Genomic DNA, 15214 nt, shown 5'->3' with positions numbered 1-15214 from the left:
ATGTCCGATTTTTAAAATGTTTTACAGGGAAGACACAATATGTAAAGATGTACATCTATTACCTAAAAACACATTAGCATAATCCACCATCTTTTATTTGTCCACCAAACACCAGTAGCCATCACCAATTCGGCTAAACTAAGATATTTATAGCCCCTAACCAACAAAAAAAACTCATCAGATGACAGTCTGATAACATATTTATGGTATGGGATAGGTTTTTGTTAGAAAAAAGTGCATATTTCAGGTAGATGGCATAGGTTACAATTGCACCCACCGTCACAAATGGACTAGAAAAACTACATAGAGCAACGTGTTTACCTACTTACTAATCATCAAACATTTCGTAAAAATACACAGCATACACGAATCGAAAGACACAGATCCTGTGATTACAGACAATATTTCAGATTTTCTAAGTGTCTTACAGCGAAAACACAATAAATCGTTATATTAGCATAGCACATAGCACATAGCAGCCCAGCATTGATTCTAGCCAAAGTGGGCGATAACGTCAACATCGCCAAAAATATATTAATTTTTTCACTAACCTTCTCAGAATTCTTCAGATGACACTCCTGTAACATCATATTACACAATCCATATAGAGTTTGATCGAAAATGTTTATATTTAGCCACCAAAATCATGGTTAGACAATGTGAAATGTAGCTCAGCTGGTCAGAAAATGTCCTTGCGCCACTTAGACAGTGATCTACTCTTATACATAAATACTCATAAACGTGACTAAAACATATAGGGTGGACAGGGATTGATAGACAATTTAATTCTTAATACAATTGCGGAATTACATTTTTTAATTTATCCTTACTTTTCAATACAGTTTGCGCCAAGCGAAGCTACGTCAAAAAACATGGCGTCCTAAGCCACTAAAATTTTTCGACAGAAACACGATTTATCATAATAAAAATGTCCCTACTTTGAGCTGTTCTTCCATCAGTATCTTGGGCAAAGGATCCTTTCTTGGGAGTAATCGTCTTTTGGTTGGAAAGCTGTCCTCTTGCCATGTGGAAATGCCAACTGCGTTCGGGATGAACTTAAAAGCGTGCCCAGCTATTCACAGCGTTAAAGAAATAAATGTCCCAAAATCGCACTTAACGGATATAAATTGCTATAAAACGCTTTAAATTAACTACCTTATGATGTTTTTAACTCCCATAACGAGTAGAAACATGACCCGAGTAATATTACCCCCTTTCACTAATGCTTGGAACAGGTGCGGGCCGGTGTCCTCTAGGCGCATGACGCAGCTCCAAAAGAATGACTAGCCTCAGGGTTTTTTCATTTGTAGTGCCTGTGAACGCGCAATCGACCCCATTGAAATCGTCATCACGTAAAGGCATCCAGGGGAAGACGTAAGCAGTGTCTGTATAGTCATAGCAATAACAGTGCCCTTTTAACTGACTTCAGAACAGTGGCCAACATTTCTGAAATCTGACTCCATGTCAGGGAAATTGCTGTAGAATGGGCTCTGTTCCACTTAGAGACAAAATTTCAACTCCTATAGAAACTATAGACTGTTTTCTATCCAATAATAATAATAATATGCATATTGTACGATCAAGGATTTTGTGGGAAGCCGTTTCAAAAATTACCCAATTAGCATAAATAGTCTCAACAGCGCCCCCATCCTCAACAGGATATATATGTTGAAGAGGGTGGGGCTTAAGCTGCATCCCTGTCTCACCCCACGACCCTGTGTGAAGAAATGTGTGTGTTTTTTGCCAATTTTAACCGCACACTTGTTGTTTGTGTACATGGATTTTATGATGTCGTATGTTTTACCCCCAACACCACTTTCCATCAATTTGTATAGCAGACCCTCATGCCAAATTGAGTCGAAGGCTTTTTTGAAATCAACAAAGCATGAGAAGACTTTGCCTTTGTTTTGGTTTGTTTGGTTGTCAATTAGGGTGTGTAGCGTTAATACATGGTCTGTTGTACGGTAATTTGGTAAAAAGCCAATTTGACATTTGCTCAGTACATTGTTTTCATTGAGGAAATGTACGAGTCTGCTGTTAATGATAATGCAGAGTATTTTCCCAAGGTTACTGTTGACGCATATTCCACGGATGTTATTGGGGTCAAATTTGTCTCCACTTTTGTGGGATTGGGGGTGATCAGTCCTTGGTTCCAAATATTGGGGAAGATGCCAGAGCTAAGGACGATGTTAAAGAGTTTTAATATAGCCAATTGGAATTTGTTGTCTGTATATTTGATCATTTCATTAAGGATACCATCAACACCACAGGCCTTTTTGGGTTGGAGGGTTTTTAATTTTGTCCTGTAACTCATTCAAGGTAATTGGAGAATCCAGTGGGTTACTGGTAGTCTTTAATAGTTTGATTCTAGGATTTGTATTTGATCATGTATATGTTTTTGCTCTTTATTCTTTGGTATAGAGCCAAAAAGATTGGAGAAGTGGTTTACCCATACATCTCCATTTTGGATAGATAATTCTATCTGTTGTTGTTTGATTCTCTCTCTCTCTCTCTCTCTCTCTCTCTCTCTCTCTCTCTCTCTCTCTCTCTCTCTCTCTCTCTCTCTCTCTCTCTCTCTCTCTCTCTCTCTCTCTCTCTCTCTCTCTCTCTCTCTCTCTCTCTCTCTCTCTCTCTCTCTCTCTCTCTCTCTCTCTCTCTCTCTCTCTCTCTCTCTCTCTCTACCTTTCTGGCTGACAACGTAAATATTACAACATGTATAAATATATATATACCTTTCCTGAAAACATTGTTGCTCAAATGGAATTGAGTTACGGACAAGATCTTCAATCTTGTCCGTAACTGTTATCGCACAGTCTCAAATTTCCCGACTCGGTTTGGTTGTCACTAGATAACACAGCCACAAAGTCTCAGAGCGGATGTTGATGCTACTTCATCCCAGCTGCGAATAACAATGAGAGCTGGGGTTTCTGGGATATCATGTTCAAATCAACAACAAAAAAACACTGCATTCTTGCCAGAGGGGTCTTCAAAAACATCTATACACACATAGTTACGCAGTTCATGTTTAATTGCTTTGTTGCAAACAGGATACGTGTTTTGGAATAATTGTATTCTGTACAAGCGTCTTTCTTTTCACTCTGTCATTTAGGTTAGTGTTGAGTTAGGAAGGAAGCCTGTATCTTTGTACTGACTGGGTGTATTGACACACCATCCGAAGCCTAATGAATAACTTCACCATGCTCAAAGGGAAACGCTTCATCTGCTTTTTTTGATTTTACAAATCTACCAATCGTATCCTTCTTTGCGAAACATTGAAAATCCTCCCTGGTCTTTGTGGTTGAATCTATGCTTAAAATTCACTACTCGACTGAGGGACCTTAAAGGTATGTGTGGGGTTCTAGAGATGGCGTAGTCATTCAAAAATCACATGAACCACTATTATTGAACACGGAATGAGTCCGTGCAACTTATTATGCATGGACTCACTCCTGAACTTATTTAGGCTTGCCATAACAAAGGTGTTGAAAACGTATTGCCTAACGACATTTCAGCTTTTCATTTGAATTAATTTCTAAAATGTTCGACAAAGAAATGTGCACTTTGACATTATGGTGTATACATATACATACATCTACATACATGTAGATAAGTGACACAAAATCTCAATGTAATCCACTTTAAATTCTCAACAAAATGTGGGAAAAGAAAAGGGGTGTGAATCCTTTCTGAAGGCACTGTACATGGTTCTACTTACCACATTTTATTTCTAAGAGTGTACTCTCATATGTGTGTGTGTTTCAGCATGCATCCGCACATGAGTGTGTGTGTGTTGTCATGACTCTCCTGTGAGGATCCAAGGATCAGGTTACGGTGGATTAGCGTCAATAGGGGGGGGTGAGTTTTTTTTATATGACACCTCACGTCGATCGCAAACTTTAGGCAGCCGATGATTCCTTTTGCGGTCTAATGTGGGCGAATGTAATGTCTCTTTGTGTTACAGAACAAAACTTCAACATCAAACAATGGACACTGGGACATTATATTTCAACATTCGAATGGAATATGGAAAATGTATGTCTATTTTGCGATGTCATTAAAAATGATTATAAACAAGTTATAACGAAAACATTGGAACTTCAAGAGATTTTACACTGTGTTTATTAGTTATACATTCTTTACGTTGTGTAGAAAATATCAAGGATAAAAATAATATTTTTGTGATTTTAGTTTTGTAACGAGATCATAGTAATTCTGATACCTTGCCTCGTAACTAGCCACTCCCCAAGGAGCCCAGAGAGCGTGTGTGGATGACGAAAACGCCAATCAACGTTAAGAATTAACAAACTAAAACGGACCACAGCTGCAGCGAGGTCTACGATAGTCACGACCCCGGAATGCAACATGATGTTGAAGAAGACAAAATAACCTCTTAACAATCAATGCTATGGTTGAGTAGCTGTACTGTATCTAAGAAGGTGATTTTAAGTAGGACCATCCAGTTATTCTCTTCAAATCATTGATTCCTACACTGCTTTCATCACCACTCTGGGATCATCGACACGGCTGATTAGCCATCCTCAGGAGACTACGCTTTCAGAACGAGTGCAAGTAAACAGACAAGATGGACATTGTGACCTCTTGTGGACAATCAGAGACTTACACCAGAGAACAAAGGAGAAGGCCATCTGAAATAAGAAGGCCTAATTGAACCCTCCTCGCCAAGTAGAACCCTGCCAAAGAAAGGCCTGGGCCTAACAAAGATACCCGATGAAGATCTTCAACACGTAAATACATGCATTACTTCTTGCCCAAAAGAGCGGCAGTTCAGGGCAAGGTGTTAGGGTTACTGTGAGCATAGTTCCCAAATGTATCCAAGTGTTGCTTCCCTTTCTCTCTCTTTTGAACTCTCCATCTTGTGTAACAAGTGTCATATTGCGTTAGACCACTAGGGACTTGTTGTCGTCGTATTAAGTTTACAATCAATAACCTATACTGTGTGTGTGTGTATCCTATGTTATCATTTAGTGTTAGTAAATAAATTATCAAATCAATGTGTGGTATGGAATGATCAGTGAGACCCGGGTTTGTGCAGATTTACAAAGTCTACGACGTTCAGAACGAGACTGATATGAGGAAATGATTAATTAGTGATTGTAATGATATCCATATATTCTTTAGTTAATTCGGGAAACGGTAACTCATTAAACAACTTTTCCCTTGGTGCCCCAAATTCCTAATGAGTTAATTGTTACATGATTCATTTAATCGAGTATCAATTAAACATAGTTAGTTGATTAAATAAATAACAGTCATCAGATTAATGATAGTCACGTCACGACAGTGTGTGTGTGTGTGTGTCTCTGTGTGTGTGCTGCTTGCTTGCAGTGTATTCATAGTGTCTTCTACGCTCCTTACAGGAACCGCACAGCACATCATTTGCTCCTATTGCTCCACCATACCTTTATTTGGTTAGTTCCCTACCACTTTTGATCAAGACATTGTCAAGTAACTAGCCAAATAAAGGTATGACGGAGCAATAGTGTGTATGGGTCCTAATGCGTCCTAATGGACTGCATTGACTATTCTCCAGTATTACCCTTGCTCTCGGCCAGCAGTTCCTCGGTCATGAGTCCGTCCTGCCTGTTGCCCAGTACGAAGGCCAGGAAGGAGAGCATGAGGGCATTCAGGACCCCCATGATAGCCAGGATGTAAGCCCAACGCATGGAGCATGCTCCCAGGGAGTACTTGTCTGTCTGCTCACCGCACATCCTCCGCACCTCATCACTGTCCCAGCCATCAGGGTAGATTATACAGCCCATCACCAGACACACACCTGGAGAGAGGAGAGGAAGAGGAGGAGTGAGGGGATGAGAGGTGGGAGGAGAGGAAGAGGAAGAGAAAGATAAAGAGGTATAGCGAATGAAAGTAGTGGGATAAGGAGGGTTAGGAGAGAGAGAGATACAGAGAGAGAATGACAGAGCAAAAACAAATATTATTTCCAGTGCTTTAAGTCTTTGCCCTTCTATCATCACCTAGCAGGCTTCTTTCTCCCTGTTTGCTATTAACCTCTCTGGGATATTCGAGACGCTAGCGTCCCACCTCAACAACAGCCAGTGAAATTGCAAGGCGCCAAATTCAAAACAACAGAAATCCCATAATTAAAATTCCTCAAACATACAAGTATTTTACACCATTTTAAGATAAACTTGTTGTAAATCCAGCCACAGTGTCCGAATTCAAAAAGGCTTTACGACGAAAGCACACCAAACGATTATGTTAGATCAGCGCCTAGTCACACAAAAAACACAGCCATTTTTCCAGCCAAAGAGAGGAGTCACAAAAAGCAGAAATAGAGATTAAATTAATTACTAACCTTTGATGATCTTAATCAGATGAGACTCATAGGACATCATGTTACACAATACATGTATGTTTTGTTCGATAAAGTTCATATTTATATCCAAAGATCTTAGTTTACATTGGCGCGTTATGTTCAGTAATGTTTTGCCTCCAAAACATCCGGTAATTTTGCAGAGAGCCACATCAATTTACAGAAATACTCATAATAAACATGGATAACAGATACAATTGTTATGCATGGGATTATAGATTAACTTTGTCACGGCCGTCAAAAGAAGTGGACCAAGGTGCAGCGTCGTGAGCGTACATTTCTCTTTTTATTTAAAATGTCGCCAACAAAACAAAAAACAAAAAAAACAACCGTGAAGCTAACAGGGCAAAGTGCCACTAACAAAGATAACTACCCACACTGAAAGGAGGGAAAAAAGGGCTACCTAAGTATGATCCCCAATCAGAGACAACGATAGACAGTTGTCCCTGATTGAGAACCATGCCCGGCCAAAACATAGAAATAAAGAAACATAGAAAACAAAACATAGAATGCCCACCCCAAATCATACCCTGACCAAACCAACTAGAGACATAAAAGGCTCTCTAAGGTCAGGGCGTGACAAACTTGTCCTTAATGCAACACTGTTTAAAGTTTTTTTTTAAACTTTTCGGAAAAAATCACACCATGCAATAACCTGAGTACGGCGCTCAGATACAAAAACAAGCCATACAGATACCCGCCGTGTTGTGGAGTCAACAGAAGTCAGAAATAGCATTATAAATATTCACTTACCTTTGATGATCTTCATCAGAATGCACTCCCAGGAATCCCAGTTTGCGCGTTTAGTACACAAATCCAAACTCAGGAGGCGCGGGCAAGTCCAGGCGAAAGTTCAGACGAAAAGTCAAATTACAGTTTGTAGAAACATGTCAAACGAAGTATAGAATCAATCCTTAGGATGTTTTATCATAAATCTTCAATAATGTTTCAAACAGAGAATTCCTTTTTCTGTAGAAATGCAATGGAACACAGCTAACTTTCACGGGAGCGCGTGAGACTGAGCTCGTGGCACTCTGCCAGACCCCTGACTAAATCAGCTCTCATTCCCCCTCCTTTACAGTAGAAGCATCAAACAAGGTTCTAAAGACTGTTGACATCTAGTGAAAGCCGTAGGAAGTGCAACATGACCCCATAGACACTGTATATTCGATAGGCAATGACTTGAAAAACTACAAACCTCAGATTTCCCACTTCCTGGTTGGATTTTTTCTCAGGTTTTTGCCTGCCATATGAGTTCTGTTATACTCACAGACATCATTCAAACAGTTTTGGAAACTTCAGAGTGTTTTCTATCCCTATTACTCTGGGCACCTTTTTATCCAAGCTACTCAATACTGCCCCCCAGTCCCAAAGAAGTTAATGCATTCATCTATCGATCCCTTCTCCAGACCTTTGCTCTCCTAACCACAAGCGTTTATATCTGCAAGCTCGCAGGGGGAAAGTGGATACCTAGTCACTTGCACAACAGCAACACGGCTGAAAAGTTTTGCAAGAAGCTAAGAGTAACAGGAGGTTGATGGTATGAAATCATTCCTCCAAGTCTTTCCCTGCTATCTTCTATATGTGTGATGGTCAGTGAACTGACCATCACACTGAGCTAGCTAGCCTGTTAGTTAGTCTTGTTCTGCTACATGACATATTCATACCCCCTCTCAGAAACTCCATGCATAGTACACACACACACTGAAGAGACACACAGACTATGCACAAATGTGCTGCTTTGAATTTGACTTTCACGCCTTCGCCTCTCCATCTTCAATATTAAGCAGCTACTTCTTGATCACGGTTTGGTTTTCGCCCAAGGGGAAGAATCTCCCTGATCTTCAACTTGGATGAGGTGTATGTGTGTGTGCACGTGCTTGAGAGTGTGTGTTTGTGTGTGTACGTGCATGTGTGCATGCGTTAGAGTGTGTGTCTGTGAGTTGATGCTGTGGCAGTAGAAGAAGAAGGTGGAAAAGGAGCTGACTGCACAGTTACCCAGAATGCATTTAAACATTAATAATACAACATGTTCCTCCACTTCCTCACCCCCACAACTTCCCTCACATCCCTTGACACTGTTTGTGTGCGTGTGTTTGTGTCTGTATATGGGTGTTTGTGTGTGTGTCTGCGTGTGTGTGGGTGTGTAGGTGTGTTGTCTTCATGATACAGTGTAAATGAGGATGTGTATGTGAATTTGGACTCTCATACTCTCATCTCCTCCCTTTCCCTAAATATTTCCTTTAGTACTTTGACCTCCTTTCATCCTCTCCTTCCTCTCACAATGGTTTTGGTTCTACAGAAGAGGGAAAGGAACTACAACTGAGCTACTTTGCTTCACGAGCACAGTACAGCTGCAGTCTTTAATATTCCTGAAAGACATCAGGAGGGAGAGAGAGGAGAGAGAAGGAGAGGAAGGAGAGAGAGTGTTTGTGTTTGAGAGAAAGGATAAGGCCAGTCAGAGAGAGAGAAAGGATAGTGATAGACAGAGATAGAGAGAGAGAGAGAGAGAGAGAGAGAGGATAGCGACAGACAGAGAGAGAGAGGATAGCGGCATGCAGTGTGTTAGAGAGAGAGGATAGTGATAGAAAGAGAGAGAGAGAGGAGAGCAACATACAGAGAGTGAAAGAAAATAATGAGAAGGAAAGAGCAGAGCTGTATGCTGCTGCTAGCTGCAGTCTAACTGCATACCAAAAATAACTTAACATAACCCGGTTCTATGATATTGTGAGCGAGATCACTCATGATGGAATGGAAGATCCAATCACACGTCTGTCGTAGACAGACAGGCGCAACGGCCAATAGTGGACCACTCCACTTCCCATATAAGGCGCCGTAGTCCGCTCTGATCTTCACTTGTAAGTACACGTTCGTCTTTCTTACACAAAGCGTGAAGAGACCTCACTCTTAATATCATAGAACCGGGGTAATGTTAAGTAACCCTAAGTTCTATTTCAATTACTCGTTCAGTCTTTTACTTCTGGGGATATGGCGCTCATATACTCTCTGAAGTCCAGTCTAGACAGGATCAATCCTCAGGTCAATCCTCAGTCCCGACAACAAGCACTGTATGCGCTAACGAGGGGTGCAGAGACGTCCAGTCGGTAGAACCTCATCAAGGTAAAATGGCGCCAGAAGTTTTATGTGCCCCCAACGATTGTGTTTTTTTGTGTAACAGTCCTGACCTGTTTTATGTTATTTTTTATGTGTTTATGGTCAGGGCATGTGTTTTGGGTGGGCAGTCTATGTTATCTGTTTCTATGTTGGTTTTGGGTTACCTGGTATGGCTCTTGATTAGAGGCAGGTGGTTTGCGTTTTCCTCTAATTAAGAGTCATATTTAGGTAGGGCGTTCTCACTGTTTGTTGGTGGGTGATTGTCTCCTGTGATGTCTTCGTCGTTGTCGATGTATTTTCACATACGGGACTGTTTGGCTGTTCGTGTGTTTTGATGTAACGTTCCTGTCCGTGAGTTTACGTTTAGTGATGTGAGTTTATGTTCAGGTTTCGTTCTACGTCGTTTTGTTATTTTGTAAGTTTGTTAAAGTGTTTGTTTTCGTGTTGCCATCATCATCATTTTCATCGTTGTTATAAAATAAAAGATGGCTTATTTCCCGCAAACCGCATTTTGGTCTGAAGATCCTTCTCTCCTCACCTCATCCGAGGATGAGGAGAGCGACAGCCTTAACAGAATCACCCACCACGCTAAGACCAAGCGGTATGGGAATGCTCTACGGAGCAACAAGGACTTCTGGACTTGGGAGGAGATCCTGGACGGTAGAGGACCTTGGGCTCAACCAGGGGAATATCGCCGTCCAAAGGAGGAGTTGGAAGCAGCGAAGGCTGAGAGGCGCTGGTATGAGGAGGCAGCGCGACGACGCGGTTGGGAGCCCGTGAGTCAGACCAAAAAATTTCTTGGGGGGGGGCACACGAGGAGTGTGGCAAAGCCGGGTAGGATACCCGAGCCAACTCCCCGTGCTTACCGTGGAGGTAGAAGGCGTCGTACTGGTAAGACACCGTGTTATGCGATAAAGCGCACGGTGTCCCCAGTACGCGTGCTTAGCCCAGTAAGGGCTATTCCACCTTGCCGCACTGGGAGGGCTAGGTTGGGCATCGAGCCGGATGTCATGAAGCCGGCCCAACGTATCTGGCCTCCAGTACGTCTCCTCGGGCCGGCGTACATGGCACCAGCCTTACAGGTGGTGTCCCCGGTTCGCCTGCATAGGCCAGTGCGGGCTATTCCACCTCGCTGCACTGGCAGGGCTACGGGGATCATTCAACCTGGTAGGGTTGGGGAGGCTCGGTGCTCAAGAGCACGTGTCCTCCTTCACGGTCCGGTAGACCCGGTGCCACCTCCATGTACCAGTCCTCCGGTGGCAGCCCCCCGTACCAGGCTGTCTCTCCGGGTTCTCTCTCCTGCTGTTTCCTCCTCTCCAGCGCAGCCAGTGCCTAGACCACGCACCAGGCTGTCTCTCCTTCTCCTCCCTACAGAGCCATCCGTCTCCCCAGCGCCATCTGAGCCATCTGTCTCCCCAGCGCCATCTGAGCCATCCGTCTCCCCAGCGCCATCTGAGCCATCCGTCTCCCCAGCGCCATCTGAGCCATCCGTCTCCCCAGCGCCGTCTGAGCCATCCGTCTGCCATGAGCCTGCAAAGCCGCCCGTCTGTCATGAGCCTGCAAAGCCGCCCGTCTGCCATGAGCCTACAGAGCCGTCCGCCAGACAGGAGCCGCTAGAGCCGCCCGCCAGACAGGAGCCGCTAGAGCCGCCCGCCAGACAGGATCTGCCAGAGCCGCCCGCCAGACAGGATCTGCCAGAGCCGCCAACCAGACAGGATCTGCCAGAGCCGCCAACCAGACAGGATCTGCCAGAGCCGCCAACCAGACAGGATCTGCCAGAGCCGCCAGCGAGCCATGACCAGCCAGAGCCGTCCTGCCATGACCAGCCAGAGCCGTCCAGCCAGGACCTGCCAGAGCCGTCCAGCCAGGACCTGCCAGAGCCGTCCAGCCAGGACCTTCCAGAGCCGTCCAGCCAGGACCTGCCAGAGCCGTCCAGCCAGGACCTGCCAGAGCCGTCCAGCCAGGACCTGCCAGAGCCGTCCTGCTATGACCTGCCAGAGCCGTCCAGCCAGGACCTGCCAGAGCCGTCCAGCCAGGACCTGCCAGAGCCGTCCAAACAGGACCTGCCAGAGTCCCTCAACCGGGACCTGCCAGAGTCCTTCAGCCGGGATCTGCCCCTTGTCCCGGTGCTGCCCCTTGTCCCGGTGCTGCCCCTTGTCCCGGTGCTGCCCCTTGTCCCGGTGCTGCCCCTTATTCCGGTGCTGGTCCTTATTCCGGTGCTGGTCCTTATCCTGGTGCTGCCCCTTGTTCCGGTGCTGCCCCTTGTCCCGGTGCTACCCCTTGTCCCGGTGCTACCCCTTGTCCCGGTGCTGGCTGTTTATTTAGGGGAAGGTAGTTTTAGGGTGGTCAGTGGAAGGGGTAGACAGAAGAGCGGAGTGACTATGGTGGTGTGGGGAGAGCGTCCTGAGCCGGAGCCACCACCGTGGTCAACTGCCCACCCAGACCCTCCCCTGGACTTTGTGCTGGTGCGCCCGGCGTTCGCACCTTGAGGGGGGGGTTCTGTAACAGTCCTGACCTGTTTTATGTTGTTTTTTATGTGTTTATGGTCAGGGCATGTGTTTTGGGTGGGCAGTCTATGTTATCTGTTTCTATGTTGGTTTTGGGTTACCTGGTATGGCTCTTGATTAGAGGCAGGTGGTTTGCGTTTTCCTCTAATTAAGAGTCATATTTAGGTAGGGCGTTCTCACTGTTTGTTGGTGGGTGATTGTCTCCTGTGATGTCTTCGTCGTTGTCGATGTATTTTCACATACGGGACTGTTTGGCTGTTCGTGTGTTTTGATGTAACGTTCCTGTCCGTGAGTTTACGTTTAGTGATGTGAGTTTATGTTCAGGTTTCGTTCTACGTCGTTTTGTTATTTTGTAAGTTTGTTAAAGTGTTTGTTTTCGTGTTGCCATCATCATCATTTTCATCGTTGTTATAAAATAAAAGATGGCTTATTTCCCGCAAACCGCATTTTGGTCTGAAGATCCTTCTCTCCTCACCTCATCCGAGGATGAGGAGAGCGACAGCCTTAACATTTTGTTTGTTTATCTGCGTTGATTGTAACTTATTTTTTTACTATTTTTGTACATAATGCTGCCACTACCGTCTCTTATGACCGAAAATAACTTATTGACATCAGGACTGCGATTACTCACCAAGGCCTGGCAGAATTATTTTTCTTCTTTCACGACTCTGACGAGCCCGAGGCGGAGGATATACGGCTCCCTTGGAAACAGGCCCTGACCTCAGTGATCTGCGTGAAGAGGAGGCGGAGAAAGAGAGGCCGGAGGGCGGGTTGCCTTCTGAGGAGTAGGAGGCGATCAAATATACCCCCACTCCCCTCATTTCTGCTCGCAAACATGCAATCTTTGGACAATAAAATGGACAAGTTATTGGGAAGATAAAACTACCAACACGACATTAAGAACTGTAACATCTTATGCTTCACGGAGTCGTGGCTGAACGACGACGATATCAACATACTGCTGGCTGGTTATACACTGCACCGGCAGGATAGAACAGCGGCGTCTGGTAAGACAAGGGGTGGCGGTCTATGTATTTTTGTAAACAACAGCTGGTGCAAGATATCTAAGGAAGTCTCGAGCCATTGCTCGCCTGAGGTAGTTTCTCACGATAACCTGCAGACCCCATTATCAACCGAAAGAGTTCTCATCTATATTCTTTGTAGCTGTTTACATACCACCACAGTCAGAGGCTGGCACCAAGATAGCATTGCATGAGCTGTATTCCGCCATAAGCAAACAAGAAAACGTTCTCCCAGAGGTGGAGCTCCTAGTAGCCGGGGACTTTAATGCAGGGAAACTTAATCAGTTTCACCTAATTTCTGTTATGTTAAATGTGCAACCAGAGGGAAAGGAACTCTGGTCCACCTATACTCCACACACAGAGATGTATACAAAGCTCTCCCTCGCCCTCCATTTGGCAAATCTGACCATAATTCTTTCCTCCTGATTCCTGCTTACAAGCAAAAACTAAAGCAGGAAGCACCAGTGACTAGTTCAATAAAAAAGTTCTCAGGTGAAGCAGATGCTAAGCTACAGGACTGTTTTGCTAGCACAGACTGGAATATGTTCCGGGACTCCTCCAATGGCATTGAGGAGTTCACCACATCTGTCATTGGCTTCATCAATAAGTGGATCGATGACGTCGTCCCCACAGTAACTGCACGTACATACCCCAACCAGAAACCATGGATTACAGGCAGCATCCGCACTGATCTAAAGGCTAGAGCTGCCGCTTTCAAGGAGCAGGACTCAAACCCGGAAGCTTATAAGAAATCCCGCTAAGACGAACCATCAAACAGGCAAAGCATCAATACAGGACTAAGATTGAGTTGTACTACAACGGCTCTGATGCTCGTTGGATGTGGCAGGGCCTGCAAACCATTGCAGGCTACAAAGGGAAGCACAGCCGAGAGCTGCCCAGTGACACGAGGCCACTGGACGAGCTAAACTACTTCTATGCTCGCTTCAAGGCAAATAACATTGAAAGATGCATGAGAGCACCAGCTGTACCAGAAGACTGTGATCACGCTCTCCGCAGCCGATGTGAGTAAGACCTTTAGACAGGTCAACATTCACAAGGCCGCAGGGCCAAACGGATTACCAAGACGTGTACTGCGAGATTGCGCTGACCAACTAGCAGCTGTCTTTACTGACATTTTCAACCTCTCCCTGTCCGAGTCTATAATACCAACATGTTTTAAACAGACCACCATAGTGCCTGTGCCCAAGAACACTAAGGTAACCTGCCTAAATGACTACCGACACGTAGCACTCACATCTGTAGCCATGAAGTGCTTTGAAAGGCTGGTCATGGCTCACATCAACACAATCATCCCAGAAACCCTAGACCGACTCCAATTTGCATAACGCCCCAACAGATGATGCAGTCTCTATTCCACTCCACACTTCCATTTCCCACCTGGACAGAAGGAACACCTAGGAACATGCTATTCATTGACTACAGTGCAGCGTTCAACACCAAAGCGCCCTCAAAGCTCATCAATAAGATAAGGACCATGAGACTAAACACCTCACTCTGCAACTGGATCCTGGACTTCCTGACAGGCCGCCACCACATGGTAAGGGTAGGTAACAATACATCCGCCAAGCTGATCCTCAACACAGGGGCCCCTCAGGGGTGCGTGCTCAGCCCCCTCCTGTACTGCCTGTTCACTCATGACTGCACTGCCAGGCACGACACCAACACCATCATTAAATGTGACGATGACAAAACAGCCTGATCACTGACAACAACAAGACAGCCTATAGGGAGGAGGTCAGACACCTGGCCATGTGGTGCCAGGACAACAACCTTTCCTCATTGTGATCAAGACAAAGGAGATGATTGTGGACTACAAGAAAAAGAGGACCGAGCACGCCCCCATTCTCATCGACGGGGCTGCAGTGGAACAGGTTGAGAGCTTGATGTTCCTTGGTGTCCACATCACCAACAAACTATCATGGTCCAAGCACACCATGACAGTCATGAAGCGGGCACGACAAAACCTATTCCCCCTCAGGAGACTGAAACGATTTGTTCCTCAGATCCTCAAAAGGTTCTACAGCTGCACTATCGAGAACATCCTGACTGGTTGCATCACTGCCTGGTATGGCAACTGCTCGGCCGGGTAGTGCGAACGGCTCAGTACATCACTGGGGCCAAGCTTCCAGACATCCAGGACCTCTATACCAGGCGGTGTCAGAGGAAGGCCCAAAAAAATGTCAAAGACTCCAGCCACC

The 15214-nt window shown here is 45.1% G+C and overlaps 1 protein-coding gene across 1 annotated transcript in view; it reads right to left on the bottom strand.

The window, feature by feature from the left end:
- LOC129866602 (LHFPL tetraspan subfamily member 3 protein-like) overlaps positions 1-15214 on the bottom strand; it is a 64565-nt gene that overhangs the window by 11949 nt on the left and 37402 nt on the right. Inside the window, exon 2 of the mRNA XM_055939358.1 lies at positions 5558-5794. Within this exon, the coding sequence (XP_055795333.1) occupies positions 5558-5794 (237 nt within the window). The remainder of the gene's footprint in view (positions 1-5557; positions 5795-15214) is intronic.

This window comes from Salvelinus fontinalis, chromosome 12 (genome assembly GCF_029448725.1).
Source record: "Salvelinus fontinalis isolate EN_2023a chromosome 12, ASM2944872v1, whole genome shotgun sequence".
Classification (NCBI taxonomy): Eukaryota; Metazoa; Chordata; class Actinopteri; order Salmoniformes; family Salmonidae; genus Salvelinus; species Salvelinus fontinalis.
The sequence above is the reverse complement of the archived record's forward strand: the minus strand, read 5'-3'. Positions and strand labels throughout refer to the sequence as shown.